General features: G+C 35.2%; 1 protein-coding gene across 2 annotated transcripts in view; it reads right to left on the bottom strand.

Annotated features, from left to right (window-relative positions):
• The window catches only part of ATF7IP (activating transcription factor 7 interacting protein), a 127,759-nt gene extending 109,254 nt beyond the window's left edge, over nt 1-18,505 (bottom strand). Inside the window, exon 1 of one of the 2 annotated variants that reach the window (XM_027129539.1) lies at nt 18,402-18,505. Coding sequence is in view for 1 of the 2 variants with exons in the window: in XM_027129538.1 (XP_026985339.1) it covers nt 436-452 (17 nt within the window). In the remaining variant the exon portion in view is untranslated. Of the gene's footprint in view, nt 1-435; nt 668-18,401 lie in introns of those variants that run through there. The other variant, XM_027129538.1, reaches the window with a different exon arrangement.
• Between the last annotated feature and the right edge of the window lie 6,696 nt (nt 18,506-25,201).

Genomic DNA, 25,201 nt, shown 5'->3' on the forward strand with positions numbered 1-25,201 from the left:
ACACACACACACACACACACACACACACAGAAAAATCACAATCTTCATGCAAAACACGGCTTACTTATGGCTTCTTTTTAAAAAAATCTACTGAGATAATATATTGTTTTTAATTTCTACAAATAAATATCAAGCAAACTAAAATATCCAACATAAAAGGAACATTAAGTTAATCAGGGCCAGAAAAGCACTACTGTGGTGATCAATTGTTCTGGCAATGTCAGAACATAAAAGACAGTGAGAAATTACAGGAATTTAACCTTTGACCTCACCATCCTATGTACTGTTTCCATAACAGAGGCTTCAATGTTCTATCAGCAAACATTTCAACTTCTTAGCAAGCAAGCTCTTAGTTCGCCTTCCTATATAAACTTAGTAAAATTCAAATGTTTTTTAATTAAAATGTTCAGAGATAAAGAGTAATGTGGTTCTTACCTCTGGTCCTGATGCATGTGACAAACCTCCTCAGTGGCATAGTAGCTGCCTAAGCAGCTACAAAGACTAGGTTAGCAGCCATTTTGAGACAGCTGCACTGTCTCAGTTGCACTAAAGTGTAATTAAGATGGCTCCAGTGTGCACTCAAGAACTCACACAGTGGAAACTCAGCTATGTATCAAACAAAGCCCCTCCCACTTTGTCAGCCTGCAGGAAACTGAACACTGACAACAGCTAATGCATATACTGCAACGAACAATGCAGCTACTCACAACACAGCAAACAGAGAAGGCAGCAAGCCAGTTTTGTAACATAATGCCTGTGAATCCCGACTTGCAATACAGAGTTTGGGCACATCCTGATCCCAGACAGCTTGAAGTCCATGCCACATATTAGCAGTTACAGAGATAGAGCCAAATCACACACAGCAAACATCAGGGAATTTGCTTGAAAGAAAGCCTCCATTTCAGTCCAGAAAAAAAAAAAAAGTCAAACTATGCTCAAGGTCCTTTTTTTTTTTTACTCTTTTATAGTACTTTTTACATAAAAAGAGTGCCAATTTTTATAATTTCTAGAAAGTTAAGTTGTTTAAATCCTGATCATCAATTTCCATTTATAGAAGGCTAATTAAAGGTTTTTCCCACAGAATCTAAGCCCCAAAGTGCTCAAATCTAGCCGAATGGTTAAAGCTTGCAATCAAATCATTGAATCTTGACAATAATTTTAAATAACTGCTGGGGAAGACTAGAGACATTAGAGCTACAGTGGCAACAAAGCTTATTTTGAGTAATCTGCCATAAAGATAAAAAACAATTTCTTCTCTTCTGTAGTCCAGATGGTCACAAAGACATCTCCAGGTGAGTGGTTGGTCTCAGGGCAAATTAAATTTCATGCCGTGACTCAGACCTCCCAACATTCTGACATGGGTGAAAAGCAAATAAAATAAAGAATGTAGACACCCCCGGGGGAAAGAACAAATAGGAAGAACAAAAGAATAAAATTCAGTCTGAAAGTGGGTGTATTAAGAAGACAAATTTGTTTTAACAGTAACCAACCATCAAGAGAAGGACAAAAGCACAGAAAGAACCTGTCTGCTTGATAGCTCACATCAGCTAGGAAATCCATCTTTTCCTTTTGTCTTACTTGGTTCACCATCCTAAAATTTAGCTGCCTTGTGCTGTTTTGTCTCTATCCACCACTAGATGTAGGTATTTATTAAAACACGTTAAGGGTGTAAGGGGGTGGTAGGGGTACAGCAAAAAGGAGACTGGCCCCATAAATTGATGATTGTTCAAGCTGAGTGATGGGCACATGGAGCTCATTATTTCATTCTATTTCTGTATATATTTGAAATTTTTCCATAATAAAAGTTAAAAAAAATACTCAGCTTTTAAAAAGTCTTTATTTATTCTCCCTGAGGTAAACCAGATAACGTAAACTGCTTTAAGTACTGTATGAGGGAAAAAAAAGTTTATAGTTGATCTAAGCCACATTAATTCTTCAAAAATATAATGGATTCTCTGAGGGTGGCTCGAATCTATTTGTTAAAAGCAAGAGGTAAACTGGGAAAGATTCGAACAGGATAGACATTACTGGAGCACTAGAATGTGGCTAAGGTTAACGGAGAGACAACCAACCAAAACATTTAGAGCTGCCTGATGAAGAGCAGCTGATATTCAAAAAGCAGATTCTTTCGGAAGCCTGTTCCACAAAGGTTTAAATTATGTAATATACCTTCAAACGTGCGGTGCTCCCCACACCTCCCTCAGCCTCCCCCGTCTCTCCAGACACCTTCCAATGTAAATACTAAATACTTTTTTCTCAGTCTAAGCTTTCCCGGGCAAGCTAAGATGCTGGCTATTGGCTATAAGATCTACCTTTTCACCCAATTTAGACTTCAAAATAAGAGACATAATCTAAGTTCCCTCCTTATACCAATCCTCCTCCAGCCACTACAATCATTTTACTACTAATTTACTATATCCTCTCTATTATCCCAAGGCACATAAGTCAAATCAATATAATGATTGCCTATTTCATGCAAGGGGCTTTAGAAGACAAAGGAGTAGGGAAGTCCATTAATATAAATCAAGCCTTCATATAAGTTTTTATATACATTGTTTAAACTAATTCTCACATTAACCCTACAAGATAGGTTTTATCTCCAATTCGTGATCGAGGAAACATGCTCAAAAATTAAATAACTTCGCGAAAGTGCTAATAGCTAAAATACATCCTAGACTACACTCAGCCCAAGCCTACTGGAGCTTTGTCTGTCCCTTCCCACACTGGTTCTGTTTCTGTGCATCACGGAAACAACTTAGGAAAGAATAACGGTTAGGCTGTTAGTCAGGTAAGTGGTGTCACTGCCAATGTTTCATTCACTCTTTATCCCAAAGAGACTATCCCGGTTCACCCAATAAACCCTACTCATGATTCAACCTAAATTATCTTATCACTGACAATCTCTTCCTTGCTCTCCTTTCCCCTTACTATGCCCAACCCACAAACCAGGTGTAATTGCTCTCTCAAGGTCTTTTATATATACCATCATTATACTTAGCATATTTCACTATTTATATCTTTATATATGAGTTCTTAAAGGACAGAAACAACTTAATTCACTTTCCACTCACTTTCATAGTGTGAAATAGTATTTGCTCAATAGATGGTGAGTTGAAAGTAATTCCCTGTGTTTGCATTTCTACCACAAAAATCTCCGAAAATTCTACATCCTTAGGAACCTTCATTTTTAGGATCTCAACTCTTACTTTCTAGCAAGAAGAAGAAGTCAGCTAAGTTTTTAGTCTTGACCTAAACAGCTCTGTACTTCAAAACCCAAGGTGGAAAAAAATACCTTTTGCAGGGCATTTTTCAGTTTTTAAAGTGTTTTTAGAGGCACTACATAGGAGCTAATATGTGTTAGAATAAAGTCTGAAAAATGTCTATAAAAATTATAGAAATATATTATTTACTTTAAAAAGTTTTTAACATTACTAAGAAAGAGTACAGCTTGATTATATAATGTCATAGGTTAAAAGAAATTTGGTTTTGGAAGGGTTAGTCAGAAAACCCAATCATTGCTTATTTGTGAAAGCAAAACACATTTGGAAGGCATTTCTAATGTAAGGTAAACATCTCCATGATTACTCAATGTTTTACCTCTTCCTAAATAAAACTAGCCCTTTTCATATAATTTTTTCATTTCACTCTTACAATGACCATGTAAAATAATAGTGCTATAATCTCAAATTTTTCACGACCAGAGAATGTAATCATTTGCCAGGGGTCACACAAGTAGTAATGAAAAAGAACTATAGGAGAATTAAGTTTAGTCAACTACTACACTTTTTATATATCATATATCACACTATTAGAAAACTCTGGGGCTTCCCTGGTGGCGCAGTGGTTAAGAATCCGCCTGCCAGTGCAGGGAACATGGGTTCGAGTCCTGGTCCGGGAAGATCCCACATGCCACAGAGCAACTAAGGCCAGGCACCACAACTACTGAGCCTGTGCTCTAGAGCCCACGAGCCACAACTGCTGAAGTCCACGTGCCCTAGAGCCCGCGCTCCTCAAGGAGAGAAACCACCACAGTGAGAAGCCCACACACAACAAAGAGTAGCCCCCACTTGGAGCAACTTGAGAAAGCCTGCACTCAGCAACGAAGACCCAATGCAACGAAAAATAAATAAATAAATAAATTTTTTTTTAAAAAGAGAAAAAAAAACTTTGCACATGCAGAATATTGAAAATTCCATGGAACCTAGGAACCTAAAAAAATGGTTTCAGCGTATTAAGTAGAAAGTAAATACACTTTTCATTAATTTAGTTAATACACTTTAATTACACAAATTACTATCAACATTATATATATATATATATATATATAAAAAGAGAAAAGGAACATTAGAAGGTTACTAAGATGATAAACTGAAAACACCTAACTTCACTCCCTCAAATCCCACTAAAACTACAGTGGAGGTATTTTTTGAAGGCATAAATCCTCAAGAACAAAGAGAAAAGTAAAAGGGACAATAGCTACATGATTTGCGGAGCTGGAAAATAAGCAGAACCACTGGTAACTAAGTCAGCAGTTCCCAAAACACTATATTCTAAGCTGCATTGGGGATAAATTAAGAACCAGTTTGATTTACATGGCAGAAACTTGAAAAGACATAGAAACTAGAAGAACTAAGCACTTTGGAAATTGGGGTGAAGGGAGCAAATAGTAGGATTGTATGACTAAAAAAGAGAATACCAGTGAAAGCTGTTTGTGAAGCAGTAAGATACCCTAGATGTCCCTCATCACATTCCACTGAATGCCTGCTCTCCCCAATCCTAGCAGAGGTCTGAAAACAATATCCACAGTTAAAAATGAGAGTAGCATACCAAAAAGACGGACTGAGTGCTCACTGAAGAGAATCCAATCCTCTTCCTCCATTAATCTCCCAGAATGCTAGCAATCCGATCCTTACTATGTATGAAAATGTAAGACTACTCTCTGAGGGTAGTTAACAAGCACAAGACACAAGGCCTTAAGGTCTTGGGAGCTCTCCAAAAACAGCCCACCCAGATCAGCCTCTATAATGAAGTCCAAAACTGACAAATTTAGATATGCTAATCAACTTTTTACTCTTCCACAACATATTATATACAGTCAGGCAAGGAAGAGAAAGGCAACTAAGAAAAGTCTAAGAGTCTAAGATGGAAGACAGAAATAAAAAAAAAACACAAAGCAACAGACTACACAGGGAGAAAACTTCAAAAATAAATTAATATCTATATATATCAAAAGATGCTGCATTCATTTGTCAAGAATAGAATACTACAGGCAAGGATTACAAAACAGAAATTAGGAATATGATAGAAAAAAATGAAAAACTCAATAAAAGGACCTGATGATAAGAAATCTACCTGAGGGCTTCCCTGGTGGCACAGTGGTTGAGAGTCTGCCTGCCGATGCAGGGGACACGGGTTCATGCCCCGGTCCAGGAAGATCCCACATGGTGCAGAGTGGCTAGGCCCGTGAGCCATGGCCACTGAGCCTGCACGTCCGGAACCTGTGCTCCGCAACGGGAGAGGCCACAACAGTGAAAGGCCCGCATACCGCAAAAAAAAAAAAAAAAAAAATCTACCTGAGCAAAACGACAAAGCTGTCAACAAGGGAGAGAAGAAAATTTGAGTATCCATCCAAAAATTCACATTGGAATGATAGAATGGCAGAAAATATCACCAATGAAATCATTTAAGAAAAATTCCAGGACTGAAAGGCAACAGCTGCTAAATTGAAAGGGCCTGATGAATTCCAGCAAACAATAATAAATAGATCCATATGAAGGAATTAAAGTGAAATTTCAGAACACCTGGAAACTAATAACAGATTCTACATGCTTCCATTGAGGGAAAAAATCAAAAATAAGCACGGCTTCAGATTTCTCAGTAGTAACAAGCAAAAAGCTAATGCAGCAATGCCTTTAAAATTCTAAAGAAAAATGATTTCCAACCTAGCTTTGTATACCTAGCCAAACTATCAATCAAGCATTAAAAATATAAAATGACAATTTTCAGACACACATAAGTCTCAAAGAACATATCTCCTATATATTCTTTCTCAAAAAGCTACTAGAGAATGTGGTCCACTCCCCCTAATGACAGAATAAGTCAATAAAAAGACATAGCACATGGAAAACAAAGGTCCTACACAGAAGAGGGGTGAGAGAAATCCCCACAATGGTGAATAAAATTCTAAGGATGAAAGCGGTATACCAGATATAGAAAGCAAGTAGGCTAGCCTGGAAAAATGAAAATCAAGAAACAAAAATGAGTCACGATCCTTGCTGCCACTGTACCTGAGGGGGAAAAAAAGTGTCTTCTAAATAAACATTAAAAAATCCTTAGTAAAGGATTGTACCAAATCATCTCAACTATTACTATTACATGGATGAGATTCATGGATACAGGCATCCTGGTATAAAATTACCTTCATGGATGGACCTCTGTCATAACTGTATCAAGAGAATGAGTCATGATTTCCATAATTCTGTTATAGTTCAGGGCAGACAACTTTGTGTAAGTAGATTACTTAACTCTAGATCAGGAGGATAAGAATTATTTAGGACTAAATGAAATGATTTAATTGTGGTTAACATTTTCTTTTTAATGGTCATATAAGAAAAATACTTTCTTCTTAATCTACCTTTAACCCTCAATTTAAGATATATTTTGTATAAATAGTAATTTAAATAGTATCTTGATCCAATACCCTCAGAATTCCGGGGGGGGGGGCAGAATATCCTATGAAAGACCTTACTACAGGTTTTAAGTTAATAATCTATGAGAATATTTTAAGAACAATTCTATAAAAAAATACTGAATATATTGATTGGCCTTGTTTAAAAACTACTTAGAAGAATGATTAAATCTTATATAAAGTATCATAACTGAGTCTCTCTACTTTTTATGAACCCACTTACATAGTTTCAATGAGAATCTGTTTTCCTTCCTTTCAGAATAAAATGGATAAATCAAATTTGTAACCATGACCACAGAAAAATGCAACGTTTAAAAACAAATCTCTTTTAATTAGCTATGACAGGGAACAAGGACTGCATCTCAAATGTAGAAATGATGCCTTCTAGGTCTTCACAGGAAATCAATACAGTATCTCTTTCATAACTTATGGATTCCCAGCTTTAAGAGGAATAAAGAATATCACTTCCTGACAGACAAGGAACACTGACAAATGTGGGACTCTTAGAGAACCATGATACCATACAGTTTTAAGTAATGCAGGCAAAATCTCATTGAGATAAATTAAATGGCTCTTGGTTCCTAATCTTGTAATCAAGCAAATAAATAAGTAAATTATTATGCTTTATAAAACCAGACAGAACTTAACTCTTATATCAAATGGACATAGTTTTGTTAAGCAAAGAGAAGCCTTTCTATACTTAACAATACGTCATTAGTTCAATACACGAGTCAAACAAAACATCGAAATAAAGAATCAGAAAATTATTAAACAAACTTATATGATCAAATCTGTACCTTAGGGGCAGAAACTTGGCCACGGGAAGGGTTATGGAAGAAAACTGACACTTTGTTTTGCCTCAATTTTAAGTGAGCATGCCCAGCAAGTTCCATAGCTGAAGGGTAAATAAGGGGTGAGGGATCACCCTGCACCCTAAAATTACAAAAAGAAAACAGGATAATTCTATGTGGATCTAGCTCCCAAAATAAATGACTTCATCTCTAACTTTGGCAATAATGACAGTCTGAAGAATTATGACAAACCTTGAAGATAAATAATTAATGTGAGAAAATGGCTGCTTTTTCACCATGATGAGGCTCAGAGATTTAGTAATCTTTGAGGGGTTTTTATTCTTAAATACTCTGGTAGTGTTTTTTGGTTTTGTTTTTGTTTTAATTTAATGAATAAGTCCTAAAGCTGGACTCTCTCACAAACCTTTGCAAATAAACTATGTTTCTAAATTCATATTTTTCCTACTAGTAAGGGGCATGATTAAACCTACTTTTCTAAGTTGCTTTTTAAATGTATATAAGTTCTAACTCCAGTAAGGAAGAATACTGTCATTTTCCATATATCTCCTTGTACTGCAGGGCTCCCTAAAGCTTCACGTAGCTGCCTCTTAGTAAATATTCATGTCTTACTAATAGATTCATCAATTGGTTGAAGCCAGAGATTAAAAGTGTGTCAGGAACAAATGCTAACATTTTATGTAATTAATCTCATTTAATCTCTCAAAATAAGCCTACCAGGTAGGTGGTATCACCATTTTATATGTAAGAAATACTGCTGGGAAACACAAATTGGCCAGGTTCCAATACAAAATAACTATACTTTCCACTTCATGATATTACTAACTGGTTTTAGGAAAATTCTTTGTCTTTTCGTTTGTTCTTTCTTTTTCTTCTGTCAATTTGCTTGCATATTTTTAATCTGCCAACTATTATATCACTTAAAATATGTTTGATGGAGAAGAGAATTACACAACTCAAAATAATTATGTCATTCCATCTTTTCATCAAACCCTTATTAATTTCATACATATGTCCTTCAGAATTACATTTTAGAAACTTCTTATTAATAGGTAAGCAATGGTGTTTTTTAAATTTTTTCTATTTCTTAATGAATGGGATTGAAGAATTTTTTCCAAGTTATTTTACTATTTATAATTTTCCACATGCAAAGTGTCTGTCAAATCTTTTGACAATTTACCCAGTGGATGCTTGCTTAAGTAAACTTCATGGTTAATTATTTAAAAACAACAACAACTAAAAGTTCTGACATGTAGATTATCATGCATTAAATGAAAGGAGCTAGAACATCTTACCTTTTTTTTTTGCACCTAAAACAAAGGGGTTCTATTCTTTCAATAAGCAAATATTTATTGAATATTAAGGTGGGTATTGTGGAATGCAATTTTATACTTTTATTAGCAGTCTTATTATACCTAATTAGAAAGGGTTTGTCCTTAAAATGCGACATTTGCCAGATACATCAGTAAGATAAAATTCCTAACTGCAGGAAGCTTATAAAGTACTACACAAATAACTATAAACATAAAAGTTGAAAGGAATAAATGCCTTTAAAAGAGATACAAAGTAAAAAGAGAAATTAAAGAACTTCCAGCTGAGGATAACAATATCCTTTATTAGGTACATTATGTAGGCACCATGGCATCAATGATTTTTTATTTACAAAAATCAAGGATTTATATCAGAATATGTTCTCCTAAACGTAATACTTTCTTTCCCACCTCTGAGATTTTGAATACCCTCTTTACTCCCTTTACTAAGAATATCCTTGTAATTCTTCTTTTAAAATACAACTCTTCTGGGATTTCCCTGGTGGTCCAGTGGTAAGACCCTAAGCTCCCAATACCGGGGGTCCAGGTTTGATCCCTGGTCAAGGAACTAGATCCCACATGCCGCAACTGAAGATCCTACGTGCCGCAACAGAGACCCGGTGCAGCCAAATAAATAAATAAATATTTTTTAAAAAAATTTTTTTAAATACAACTCTTCTAAGGTTTCCTTGACCTCCCCCCAACAGAGTCCCACTTTCTGTGCCTTACACAGATATCTATTGTGTTACACTTATCATCTACAAAGAGCTGTTTTTAATTAGTTACTTATTACTTACTTATCAGATAAGTTTTACTTGTAAGCAAAGAATTTATGACCACAGTTATTTTTTACCTGTGTATATTACAAGGCCCTCAAAAATCACATTTTCCATCTTGAGAAATCATAAACTCAACTTTGAAACTAAAAGAAGCAGTTAAAACAATTGTCAGAGTTTACCTACAGTCCTTCATCCTTTTAAAGTAAGTTAACTGGCAAGATTCAAAGATAGTACACTGAATTCTTGCAAAACTAATCATGATTTAATGTTTTCAAAAGCAAGCAGAAAGAGGAAAAACTCTGCCTAATAAGGTAAATATTTATAGTAACTACAATCTGTCAGGAATCATGATTACAAAGCTCTCAAAATTCCATTTCAAAGGAAGATATATAGTTACAACTGGATCTAATTCTTAAAACAGAAAACCAGTTTTCAATATCAAATTATGAATTAATTAGAGACCACTTCTCCAGCTGCCTTTAGTAGCAGAAAAGGCTAACTGTTCTCTAATACCCATTTCTCTCCTTCTTTTATAAAATTTTCTAATTTTAGCTGAACACATGGTTGTCCAGCCAGATACTACATTTCCCAGCTAAGTATGTTCCAGTGATTAAATTCTCACCCATAACACATGAATCTAAATGATAGTACTACTTCCAGATGAGGCTCTCAAAACAATGAGCGTGCACTCCCATTGTTCTTTCTCCCTTGCCCCTGGCTGGTGAAAGCAGCCATGTTCAACCCAGAAACCATGTTCAACATATGGAAACCATACATTAAGCCAAAGCCACTTACAAACCTGAAGAGTTTTTCTCTGTATTATTACACAAGAGAAATAAACATCATCCTTAACAGTGACAGAGTGTCTCAGAGCAGTTTAGCCTTTACTGTAATCCAATCAGCTCCTGACATTGACTACCTAAAAGGAAATAACAGAAGTTCAAAAACAGTCTCTTTTCCATACTCTTCCCCATTTCTTCCTTCTCTTGAGACATTTAATCTAATAATGGTAACAGGGCAGGTACACTCCTAAGCTGGCAAGTCTTAGTTGAAAATGAGCTGAAGCAGTCAAGTCGTTCGTTATTGATTCACCAAAATCTCTTTTTCTTTTGCTCCTGGTCCTCAAAACAGCAGAAACTCTTCCTACCTTCTAAGTTTACCTTTCCACAAAATGGAAGACATCATCTTGGACAATTACTGGCTCAAGGAGAGATCCTTTTACAGCCCTGTCAGTTCTCAGAACCACTATTCCAACATAAAATTCAAGTTCCTTATTAGAATGTAAAAGTGCCATACACATAATTCCTGGGTACCTACCAAGACAACAGTTCCCAAAGTAACACAGGGCTACACAAACAACAAAGAAAGGGAGAAAGGAGTATACGGTTTGACATAATAACACTACTACCTCACATCATCATCATAAAAAGGGGTCTCTCTCCCAAACTAAAGGGAATATATCTAGTTATTCCTAGTTACTAGAACTATAACTGATAATTGTTTTTTGTATAACAAAAAATAACACAAAATTCTTAATAATATTCTAAACAATGAAAAATTGCAGACATGAATAAGTGAATATTTCTGATGGTAAAGTTAATATTTCTGATGGTAAAGGTCATCTTCATTTCCCAGACATTCATGTTTACATAGGCCCAATTATAAAGACTCTCAGGAAGATAATATCAACTGTACCCTTAGGCCTGCCACATTTTTTGGAAGGTGACCAAGGAGATGCCCGGGTCATTCTCTTAAAGACTCAAAAACCCAAAGATCAAAATTCAAAACTGAAAACGTTCACATTGTATAAATAAACACTAGCGCCCTGGTTTTCTCACTTTGCAGCACTTAAAAAACTGGAAATGCTGCCCAGCAATCATAGTGTCTCCGATACAAGATGGATTCCACCGTACAACCTGAAGCATATATAAACGGTTTAATTTTGTGGAATTCACTTCTCTGTTTTGAAAAAAGTAAAATAACAGAAAAAAAACACTGATTTCCTCTGCAGATTGCATGACAATCTAAGAACTCTGAGAAGTAATTTTTAGTCTTGGACTCTCTAAAGAACATAACAAGATCAAATGGGCAAGGATTTTAAAAAAAGAAGCTCCACTAATGGATAGGTAGTTTCTAGATACTCTAGGAAACTAACAAGGACAATGCTCCCCAGAGCTACTTGATATTTTTTATAATCTACTGTTAAAATATCACCTTATTTTTATTTATAATGCCCTACAGCTGTTAGGAACTCAAAAGCAAGAACTTTACTCTCAAACTTCTTTCTACATGTGACTCCTTTGAAAAACTTGGTATGATAATGTATGAATTTTCCATATACCTCAAAACTTAAAAACAAAAAGTATAATAGAAATCTTTCTAAACCAAATCATACATCTCTTTGTCTTCTTGAACAAATTTAGCATAATTAAATATTCCTATAATTCAGAATCATAATAAGATCATCTATTACCATAATGAACATGCTATAAATAATGTGTCTTTTAGAATAACAATTCCCAAATTAAGTAACCTCAAAACTAAGTTTTTTAATTCTTGTTCTAACACTTGGAATCTGACAGCTCTTCTCTATCAAGATGCCAGCCATCTCTTCTTGCCCCTATCCATATGCATTTTTCTAGTAGCACTTCTCCTGTCCCTAATTAACTATTATAGTCTGAAAACACAGATACCACAATACATCAGAACTATGAAAAGTTCTCAGGTAAGGGCAAAGGTCATACACAAAAAAATAAAAATATGCAAACTGCTATAAGTGGATTTGCTTGAAAAATATCCAAAGACAAAATTTTTTCATTAGAAAAAAATGCTGAAGAAAAGCCAATAATATCTTAACACAATTTCTACCTATTTCCTAGAGTTATTTTTATAAAGCCAATAATATTTTACCATTTGATTTCTATCTTTAACTTCCTTGATTTCTTCTTTACATACAACCACCAATTTTTCAAGTTTAACTATATTCAACAAAAATATTTTTACAATAATCTGACATTCTTTCCTGTACCTAATATAAAAATAATTTTTAAAAAGTAGGATTACAACTAAAATACACTATCAATCAAGATTATACTTTTCACTGCAATCAGCACAAAGAATAGATTTAATAGAGAATGAATGTATACTAATACTTAGGGAAACATCCTTATGAGAGGAATATTTAATGTTACCAAAAGAGACTAAAATGAAAATTTTTTACCTTAATTATATATTATTTATTAGGCTCCACACTGGCCAAAAAATGAATCAGATAACTTTTCAAATTTTCTCTGTTTAAAAAAAAAAAAGGTCAGGCTTCCCTAGTGGCACAGTGGTTAAGAATCCACCTGCCAGAAGACCTAAATACACATTTCTCCAAAGAAGATATACAGATTTCCAACAAACACATGAAAGAATGCTCAACATCACTAATCATTAGAGAAATGCAAATCAAACCTACAATGAGGTATCACCTCACACCAGTCAGAATGGCCATCATCAAAAAATCTACAAACAATAAACACTGGAGAGGGTGTGGAGAAAAGGGAACCCTCTTGCACTGTTGGTGGGAATGTAAATTGATACAGCCACTATGGAGAACAGTATGGAGGTTCCTTAAAAAACTAAAAATAGAACTACCATACGACCCAGCAATCCCACTACTGGGCATATACCCTGAGAAAACCATAATTCAAAAAGAGTTGTACCACAATGTTCAGCAGCTCTATTTACAATTGTCAGGACATAGAATCAACCTAAGTGTCCATCAACAGATGCATGGATAAAGAAAATGTGGCACAGATATACAATGGAATATTACTCAGCCATCAAAATAAATGCAGTTGACTTATCTGTAGTGAGGTGGATGGACCCAGAGACTGTCATACAGAGTGAAGTAAGTCAGAAAGAGAAAAGCAAATACCATATGCTAACACATATATATGGAGTCCAAAAAAAAATGGTTCTGAAGAACCTAGGGGCAGGACAGGAATAAAGACACAGACATAGAGAATGGACTTGAGGACATGGGGAGGGGGAAGGGTAAGCTGGGACAAAGTAAGAGAGTGGCATGGACTTATGTATACTACCAAATGTAAAATAGATAGCTAGTGGGAAGCAGCCACATAGCACACAGAGATCAACTCAGTGCTTTGTGACCACCTAGAGGGGTGGGATAGGGAGGGTGGGAGGGAAACGCAAGAGGGAGGAGATATGGGGATATATATATATGTGTAGCTGATTCAATTTGTTATAAAGCAAAAACCAACACAGCATTGTAAAGCAATTATACTCCAATCAAGATGTTAAAAAAAAAGAATCCACCTGCCAATGCAAGGGACACGGGTTCGAGCCCTGGTCCAGGAAGATCCCACATTCCACGAAGCAACTAAGCCCATGCACCACAACTACTGAGCCTGCACTCTAGAGCCAGCGAGCCACAACTACTGAGCCTGCATGCTACAGCTACTGAAGCCCATGCGCCGAGCCCATGCTCCGCAAAAAGAGAAGCCACCACAATGAGAAGCGTGTGCACCACAATGAAGAGTAGCCCCCAATCGCCGCAACTAGAGAAAGCCCACACACAGCAACGAAGACCCAACACAGCCAAAAATAAATTAAATAAATAAATTTGGAAAAAAAAAAAAAAGGTCTACGTTAAATACACAAGAAAAATTCTGTTTTCAAATACTGCAGAACACTATCTTGGTAACCTATTTTTCTCATTTCTAACTTCATACTTGCACTATTTTCATGATGCTATATTCTAAAGCAGATTAAAACTGGAAATGTTGTCCTATATCCTCTATCATGTCATCCCTATTAACATTATACCATTATAGGAAACCAGTAAGATAACACCTTAATAGAAAGTAACAGTACCACAATTTTTCTCAGAGTTCCTAAAAACAATACATTTTTGTGGGATCTACAGAAAATGCATCATATTCGTGAATTAAAAAAAAAACAGTATAAAGATGTAAACATACCCTAATTTAGGTTTTATGCAATTCTAAACAAAACTTCAAATAGTTGGTTTTTAAATTTTGCCAAATGTATGTACAAAAGGAGGGAAAATTAGCTTAGAAAATTGTGAAAAGGAATGATATCTACTGCCCCTTCATATATTTATATAGTCTATAGCACTACAGCAAATAAGACAATGCAGTACTGCTATATAAACAAGGCCCAGTTCCAGGGTTGTTAACCTGCTTTTAGATTTTACATTACATATTCTTGTGAGAAGCTGATAAAACTGTAACTCTTTCCCCAGGAAAAAAAAAGCACATATGTACACTCACACAAAATTGCGTATATCATGGAATCCACGGAAGTTTTTTAAGTATCTCTAGAACCCCCAAAGGTCAATGGACCTCAAGTTAAATATCCCTAGTAAATGAAGCAGAATTGATAGCTCAAACTTAGTAAGTTATGATCAAAAGAAGAAATGTATCATCAACATAAAATTCTAAGAAAATTAGGAAAAGATGGAAACTAGCAACCCATCTTTATGCAATGTCAAAATAAACTCCATATAGGCCAAAAGGTATTTTTTAAGATAATTAAAACATCTAAAAAAAATAAACAGAACAGACGAACATTTAGTTCATCTTACAATATTTTTTATGCAGAGAAGTCCTGGAAGAAATAACACATGAAAAAGCAGTGCATTTGACTTCATAAAAATGTAACAATTCTAAATATGTAAAACCATAGCAATTAAAAAAAAAAATCTTAACTAAAAAAAAACTTCAGGGCTTCCCTGGTGGCACAGTGGTTGAGAGTCCGCCTGCAGATGCAGGGGACACGAGTTTGTGCCCCGGTCCGGGAAGATCCCACATGCCACAGAGCGGCTGGGCCCGTGAGCCATGGCCATTGAGCCTGAGCGTCTGGAGCCTGTGCTCCGCAACGGGAGAGGCCACAACAGTGAGAGGCCCACGTACCGAAAAACAAAAACAAACAAAAAAAAACTTCAAAAAATATGAAAAGCAAAGGGCTAATATCCATAAATAACTTACACATAAGGAAGACATTAACATTTACCACAGAAAAAGATACACAAAATAACCTCAAACAGCAAAGTCACAAAAAATGAGAAAGTTGCATATATATTAAATATTTAAAAGTTCAATTTCACTAGTTATCAGAAAAAATGCTAACCACCAAATTGATGGTGGTATAGGAAATGCTTTTCAATAAAACTAAGGTTTTATCAGTTTTGTAAATTACTTTAAAAGTCCTTTGTAACAGTAATTTCAAAAAAATATTATGAGATGTAGATCATGACTCATGTACAAGGATGTTCACTGCAGCTTTATTTATAATAGAGAAATGGGCAACAAAATGGAAAGAAAGATTTAGTAAGTCACAGTACATTCTTATTAAAGACACCAATATTACATAGCCATTTAAAAATATATTTCAAGAACATTTGATCATTTGGGATATTTTCACAAAATAACTATTATGTAATCATTAAAAAAAATTTCAAAAGAATAACGAAATGGATAAATATCCACAATAAAATACTAAGTTAAAAGGGCAGGAATGAAATTATGATCCAAATGATAAACTAATTGATCAATCAATAAATGGAAATGTCACAAAAATCACCAAAAAAGTGTTTATTTCTAATTAATTTTCAATACTTTCCAAATGTGCTATAGTGAAAAAGATTTTAAATGACTCCCAGTAACTTGGTATTCATTTGGTAACCTAGTCTTAATATTAACTGAAATTCCACAACATGCTTGTTATTGATAGAGTACCAATGAACAAACAGTAGATGTTCAGACAATTCATTAACCTTAGTTTTAAATTTATAGAACTATATTTGCCTTTCTAACAAATGTAACAGCAAAACTGTCCTACCAATACATATTTACATAGTACATTATGTTCTTCAGTGTTTCAAGTGCCTCTTATGATCTTCCACATTAACCTAAGAGGCAATCATTTGTATATGCAAATGAAAACATAAGCTTAAATATATAAACCAAAATATTTCACTTTTTTGGAAGTGCAGAATGAACCATGCCCTATGATCAAAGTTCTTTTCTTAACCTAACACATACACACAGACATAGACGTAGATACAGAAAATACAATGTATTTCCAACTCTACAACACCTGAAATAATGTCTGGAGGGTGGAGGCGGTGTGCTGGGTAATTACCCTGGAAGCATAAAAGGGAAAAGATTACACAATTGCCCTCTAAATATATTTCTCTGTAGAAGACTTCAGGGGTTCAAAAATTATATCAACATATTTTCTGTTGAGAAAAAAAGAATTATTCCCTTCACTTCATTCTATCTCCTTTGTGATGTCATTTTTTAAAACTCCACCAACCAAAAGTACTCCCTTCAATTACATCTATTTGATACTTAACCGTTCTTGTAGGCAATAAAGTCCCTAAACCAATCAAGATTATAAAGCAACAGCCACTTCTTCATCTGACAAGTGACTGACTTAAACTCAGAGTTACATAACCAACCAAGAAAACAATTGTTGTATATACAAACCACAGATGAAATTTATGACAACCATTTACAAGTTTTCAGCTCAGTAAGAAATAATTTACACAATGGTAGAATTATATCAAATGTATAAAACTTCTCCCAGGGGTTTGTATAAGATTTAAATATAGTGACACTACCATTTTAAAGTAAAATAATCAGTAACATACTTATAACTACTTTAAGAAACTAAAACCAGGAACATACAATTTTTTAAAATCTAACACAATTGTATCTTACACACATGTATATATGGCAGTTTTTTTTTTTAATCAACTGATTTATCAATGATTCACAATTTCCTCATAAAGGCCTCAGTGTAGTTGGGAGTTCTTTGTAGAATTATTTATCAGAAAAATTTACCAAGTTTAAGTACTATACTTTATATATCATTACAAACAAAATGGTAAGGAAATGATTAATTTTAAAAGTCAAGGTACCAAAAATAATCTAACTGAAGCAGTAGTGGACAAGTGATCAGAAACAGAAAAAATGTAAAACTCAAATGCAAGCAAGATCAGAGGCACACACTGATTAAATTAAAACTTCACCGACTGAGGATCAAATTTTTTTAAAAAAAATAAATACCCAAGGAGATTGAGATTTCTTTTTAAATGACATTATACAGATTCTTCCAATGCCCCCTCCCCTTCATTTTTCCAAAACTCAAATTGTTTCTAGTTTGAAAACATTCCAACAGAACTGGTAAAGATAGGGTTAAAAATGTATTTGCAAATATGCAGTTCAAATAATTGCACTTCCCGTGAGAACACCACTAGGTGCTGATCTTCCGCTCCCTAAATATAAACTTGAATCCAGCAATACCCTTAAAGTGAAGTAAAACTCGAGAACCACAAGGGGAGAATCATTTTTACACAAAATTAAGTCCACAGCTTCTTAGAGAATCGGAGAAATACAAGAAAGGAGTTTGAGGTCGGTACGGGAATACAACATAAGAGAAATGTTTTCCATTTAAAATATAGGAATTCGAGCGTGACAAAACGAAACCCCTCAAGAATGAGGAAAATTAAATCTAGAACCCGAATGGCGTCCAACAGGAACATTCTATCTTGAAAATGAATATTGCGCTTGCGCAGCCACCGCCCCGCCAGCTGCACAACTGCAGCTAGAGCCCGACCCCGCAAGATCACGTGCTCCCATGCAGCGCCCGCCCGCAGCTCCGCAACCGCGCAGGCGCAAACACAGCTCCCGCAGCCGCCATAATGCGGTCTCGACTCTAAAGAAATACAATAATAATTTAACAAAATGTGGTTATAATAGACCCTGGGACTCACATATACCTTTCGAGGTGGGAGAGGAGGGAGGGGGAACCAAATTCCTTCCTACAGAGCCGTCCCGCGCCTCCGTCCCCTCCGCTGCAGCCTCAGTCTCGCGCGCTCCAGTCGCCGCGCCGCCGCCGCCGCTGCCGCCGCCGCCGCCGCCTCCGCAGATTCAAAAACAAACCCGCTTCTCCCTTGCACGCGCCGGGGCCGTTATGCAAATTATCGTAGGCGGGGCTCGGCGGTCGTAATATTGGTCACGCCCACCATGCTTTTAGCCAATGGGCTCACGGACTGGCCGTTCCCCATGCAAATCTTCTGGTTTTTTATTTGAATGAGAAAAATTGGCCCCGCCTCCTGCCGTGGAAAAGAGAAGGAAGTCTGAGGTGGTGGCGCTGCGCCTTTCAGTTGCAGTGAGGTGTGTTTTTTGAGTGGAGCCTTGCCCAACCAGTGAGTAGCGCTTTGTGAGCGCCCTCTATGAGCCTCAGGAAGGAAGGAAGGGAGGAAGGGAGGAAGAGAGGAAGGAAGGAAGGAAGGAAGGAAATAGGTAGGTGAAAGTTAAAGAGCTGAGGTAAAGGTTTTCGAAAAAGGCTGGAGTATGTTAGGTTGTTTATCGTTTATATTAAAAAGTCAGAAAATATACCTCAAACTGTGTAAGTCACGAGGGAGTGGCACAAACACATCTTTTCTTTCCGTCCTGTGGCAGAGCAAGCGCTTCCAGTCATACCCTTCCACCTGTTGTATCCCTGTTATTCAGTTTTATTTAGGGAGCCAACCCTTCATGAAGGCCACAGAGTGTAATGAAAAAGGTGCCTCTGTATTTGTTGGGATATCTGGGCTTACGTCCAAGGACTCCTGCTTACGTGCCTGTTCCTTGAAATAAGTGTGTTACTCAGTTTTCTCTTCTCTAAAATGGTGATAATGGCTATAATTCAAATCAGTTGAGAGGGCTAAATGATAGGATAAATATTAGTGTGTTTTGCAGAGCAAAAGCAGCCTGGCAAATATATGGTGAGGTTTGGTTGTCGTTTTTTAACATCATTTCTCCCTTAAATTAATCTATTCGTTCAATATTTATTTAGCAATGCTGGTGTTCCAGACCTATATTAGGTGCCTGTCCTCAAGAAATCTCTACTACAGTGAAGGAGACAGAAAAGTAAACAGGAAATTTTTGTAAGTAATAAGAAATTAGTGCAGGGTGGTTAATACTTATTTCTATAATTTGGGGCTTTCAACTTAGTTGAAATACTGCGTGGCTTTTAGGAGGATCACCTAATTTAGACTTGGAGAATCAGTAATGCCTTCCTAGAAGAAGTAATCTCTAACATGAGAACTGATTTAATAGATTTCTTGCCTAAAAGCTGGACTTCATTGTGAAAGCAATGAGGAATCACTTAAAAGGTTTTAAGTTAGGAAATAACACAATTAGATTTGGATTGCTTAATTGCTAAGCTTTGTAAAGTCCTTAGCACAGAACATAGTACATGGGTGCTCAATAAATTACAAATAGAGGCTCAGTTATAACAAATTATGTATTGTAATTTATTTAGTACATAGTGCTCAATTATAAAATAGATGCTCAGCAAATTATAAATAATATCAATATTTAAAATTCCATTCTATAAAAAGAGAAATGGGATAGGAATAACAGAGTTCATTAGGTTTCTCTTTGTCTTCTATAAGCAAATAGAAAGGAATCATTTTTATAATAGTTCACTCTCAATTGTCTTGGCTAATGGCAAAGGGAAAGTAATTGAACATGAACTCCAACTGATCAATTTTCTTTCTTGCTCATATTCTAGACTTGCCTCCCTAAAACTCCAGTTAGACAGTTTTATTGTGTTTGAATCTCCTCAAATATCCTCAACCATGTGTTTACAGCCTCTTTAGCTGTCTACCTGCTGGTTAATCTAACCAATCATTCATTGTTTCATTCAACAAGTACAGCCTTTATTATTTATTCACACACTGTTCTAAACATTGGGGATGCCCAGAGGAAATGACACTGCCTCTGGTAGGGAAAGAGTCATATATACAGATATACATTATGAGATCATTACTATCATGGAGGTATATACTAAGTATATACTAAGTATAAAAGAAATGTAAAACAAAAGAACCTAAAACTTCCTCATGGAATATAGGAAAATTTCACAGAACAGGTGATGCTTGATCTGACTTATAATGTAGAACTTAAAGTGGCTGTCAGAATAGGTACAAAAGAAGGAGAATTCAAATTAGGTAAAATAGAAATGCAAAGACACTGAAAAAAGAAAAAGACATGGCTTCAATTTATAGGTGGGATGATATTCAGAATGTTTATCAATCCTTGTGGTACCAGACACTGGTCCATTAGAATACAAGAAGGTTTGAAGACCCCCTATTTTATCAAATGTTAATCCTCTAGTTGTAGGATTGTGGAGAACCCAGGGGTTCTTCAGCTGGGCACCAAGACAGACTGGCTGGTAGGAGGGGTATTCACGGTAGGGCGGCTACTTACCAATCAGTACTGAAGGATTTCCATATTTTACCCACCATTGTGGGCTTATTTATATATACAGGCTGAATAGACTTCCAGAAAAAAAGTGCTGGAGTAAAGCAGTATCACAAAAAAAAAAAAAATCCAAAAACAAAAAGCAAAAAAACCTAAAATAATAAACAGTTTTAAATGAATTTCAGTTGTAGCAATTGAGCAAGGAAAACTGAACTTTTGAAAAACAGTAAAACTTGAAAAAGGAACAACTGAAGAGGAAAACTGAAGTTTCTAAGTACTATAATATGAGACAGTCTAATTTAGTGATTACAAAAATGGGCTCTGAAGATTTACTACCTGAATTAAAAGTTTTTCTCTACTTCTTACTTACTGCCTGTTCTAAACTTCTCTAACCAAATGGTTCCAGAAATATCAAATGCACATGAAAAAAATAGCCCTTATCTGGTAAGGTTTTTACAAAGATTAAATTCTGGTAAAACACTTCAAGGAATACTGGGTATATAGTAATACTTTGATAAGTGTTAGTTAATAGTAATCATAGTAGTAATAGTAGTACTAGTACTAGTAGTACTTGTCAGAGTAGTAACGGTACAGGCATAGACCAGCTTGAGCAGTTTCTATCTGTACATCCTATACTACCATTAAGAAAGAAGATGAATTAACCATAACCTGATAATTCTTATTATTATCCTACATTTCTCAGAGAAGTTTACTGAGGTGTTAAGTAGGCAAACCTGGGAAAACTTAAGAAATAACTTTCTGGAATAGGAAGTGTGATAAATAGAATTCTAAGATGATCTCCACCCCTTTGCATTCACACCCTGTATAATCCTCTCCCCTTGACTGTGGACAGAACCCATGACTTACTTCTAACCAATAGAATATGGCAAAGGTGAATGAATTTTCCAGATGTAATTAAGGTCTCATAAAAATTGATTATGAATAAATAAAAGAGAGATTATCTTGGATGGGCCTGACTTAAACTGGAAAAAGCCCTTTAAAAAGGAACTGGGCCTTCCCTGAGGAGAGAGGTTCTCTTTAATGGTTTGATGAAGTAAGCAGCCATGTTGAAGAAGCCCACATGGAAAGTTACTACAAGTGGCCTGTAGAATCTTTGGATAGCCTCTAGAACCTGAGGGTGGGCATTAGCCAACAGTGAGCAAAAAAGCCAAGACTCTCAATCATATAGCCATAAGGAAATGGATTCTACCAACAAACCAAATGAATTTGGAAGTAGATTCTTTACCAGTCAAGCTCTCAGATGAAAATTCAGCCCAAATAACACCTTGATTATAGCCTTATGAGACTCTGAGCAGAGGATCCATCTAAGTCAGACTCAAACTCCTGACCCACACAAACTGAGATAATAAATGCCATTATTTTAAGTTACTGAATTTGTGGTAATTTGTTACTTGGCAATAGAAAACGAATACAGGAAGTCATCAAAGAAGGGAAGGGATACCTTAAAATCTTCAAAGGTAGATAGGTGACCTAAATGTATAAAATGGGTCCTAAGTAAAAGATATTGCCTGGCATTCGTAAAAAGGCTAGAACTAGTACTGTAATTATAGCTGGGCAAGAGGGACCTGTGTTTGGGTCCTCATATTTTAGAAGGCCCCTACATATAATAAACATACACACACACATTTAAAAGAACACATGAATGCCTTTGTCACTCAGAATATGACAATCAGCAGTACCACATGGGGAACTGTGATCTTAAATATCTGCTCTCCTAATACTTTTCAAGGCCTCAGGGGAATGATTCCCCATATTTCTTGCTCTGTGTCCTCAAAAACAAAAGGAAACTATCAGAATGTTGTGAAGGTTAGGGAGTAGAGATACACACACAGCTTTAGAGTATGCAAATATTTGAGCAGCAAGATAGGTAAGAAAAAAACTTTAACTTCTCAGATGCTTCTCTGCTATTAGTGCAGACTTAATAGATTTTTGCACAGTGAATTCACTTGCCAATAGTGTCAAACCTCCATTTTCTTGCTTTTTTGAATGTTCCAGCTTGTGGTTCTGTAGATACTCAGAATTTATTGCAGTATTCCTAACATTTGGGGAAAAAATTTAATATTAAATAATCCATGTTATTCTTATATTTGTATACCATACATGTAGATGTTGATGGAACATATATGAAACATGATATTCAGTTTTTAAATTAGCAACTAAATTACACTAAGTTCTAGAATTATAAGTAATTCTATTTTCATAAAAATACTTCATTCCTGAGCAATGGGTCAAAAAAGAAATCAAAGAGAAATCAAAAAATACATTGAGACAAATGAAAAAGGAAACAAAACATACCAAAACTTACGGAATGCAACAAAAGGATTTTCTAAGAGGGAAATTCATAGTTATAAATGCCTACATCAAGAAACAAGAAACTAACACAACATTGTAAAGCAATTATACTTCAATAAAGATGTTAAAAATAAATTAATTAATTAAAAGAAACAAGAAAAATTTCATACAACCTAACTTTATACCACAAGGAACTAGAAAAACAAGAACAAATGAAGCCCAAAGTTTGTAGAAGGGAGGGAATAACAGAGATCAGAGCAAAAATAATTAAAATAGAGGCTAAAAAAGAAATATTTAAAAGATCACTGAAACTAAGAGGTAGTTTTTTGAAAAGATAAAAAAATTGACAAACCTTTAGCTAGACTCACCAAGAGAAAAGTCTCAAACAAGTAAAATCAGAAATGAAAGAGGAGAAATTACAACCTACCAAGACTGAAGCATGAAGAAATAGAAAATCTGAACACACCAATTAACTAGTAAGGAGGTTGAATTAGTAATCAAAAATTTTCCAACAACAAAAGTCCAGGACCAGATAGTTTCACTGGTGAATTCTACCAAACATATAAAGGCAAGCTAATTCCAATTCTCTTCAAAATCTTCCAAAAAAATAGAAGAGGAAGGAACACTTTTAAATTCATTTTAGGAGGACAGCATTACCCTGATACCAAAACCAGAAAAGGATGCCACCAGCAAAGAAAATAACAGACTAACATCCCTGATGAACATAGATGCAAAATCTTCAAAAAAATATTAACAAACTGAATTTGATTAGCAAACAACATTAAAATCATAGACCATGATAAAGTGGAACTTATTTCAGGTATGCAAAGATGGTTCAACATCTGCAAATCAATCAATGTGATACACCACATTAAAAAAATTAAGGATAAAAATCATATGGTTGGCTCAACAGATGCAGAAAAAATGTTTGACAAAATTCAACATCTATTTATGATAAAAACTCTCAACAAAGTGGGTGTAGAGAGAACATACCTCAACATAATAAAGGCCATATACGACAAGCCCACAATTACTATCACCCTCAAGGGTAAAAAGCTAAAAGCTTTTCCTCTAAGATCAAGAACAATACAAGAATGCCCACTCTGGCCTTTTTTATTAACACTGTATTGGAAGCCCTAACCAGAGCAATTAGACAAGAAAAAGAAATAAAAGTCGTACAGATCAGAAAGAAAACAGTAAAACTGTCATTATGACAGTTTTATGTAGATGACATGATATGATATACAGAAAACCCTAGAGTCACAAAGAATCACACACATACACACACACTCACACACCTGAATAGCCAAAGCAACCTTGAGAAAGAACAAATCTGGAAGCATCATCGTCCCTGATTTCAAACTATATTACAAAGCTATAGTAATCAAAATAGTATGGTACTGGCATAAAAACAGACATATAGGTCAGTGGAACAGAATAGAGATCCCAGAAATAAATCCATAAATATAGAGTAAATTAATTTACAACAAAGGAGCCAGGAATATACAATGGGGAAAGGAAAGTCTCTTCAATACATGGTGTTGGGAAATCTGGTTAGCCACATGCAAAGGAATGAAGCTGGATCACTGTCTTACACCATATATAAAAATTAACTCAAAATAGATTAAAAACTTAAGTGTAAGAACTGAAATTATAAAACTCCTAGAAAAAAACATAGGTTTTAAACTCATTGACATTAGTCTTAGTGATGATTTTTTTGGACTTGACACCAAAAGCAAAGGCAACAAAAGCAAAAATAAATAAGTGGGAGTATATCAAACTAAAAAGCTTCTACACAGCAAAGGAAACCATCAACCAAATGAAAAGGCAACCTACAGAATGGGAGAAAATATTTGCAATTTCATAATTGATAATGAGCTAATATTCAAAATATATAAAGAACTCATACACTCGATAGCCAAAAAAAAAAAAATCCAATTGAAAAATGGGCACAATATCTAAATAGACATTTTTCCATGAGGACATACAAATGGCCAATGGTACATGAAAAGGT

The sequence above is a fragment of the Aethalodelphis obliquidens genome, unplaced genomic scaffold, assembly GCF_003676395.1.
Source record: "Aethalodelphis obliquidens isolate GAN/ISIS:26980383/991018 unplaced genomic scaffold, ASM367639v1 scaffold36, whole genome shotgun sequence".
Lineage (NCBI taxonomy): Eukaryota > Metazoa > Chordata > Mammalia > Artiodactyla > Delphinidae > Aethalodelphis > Aethalodelphis obliquidens.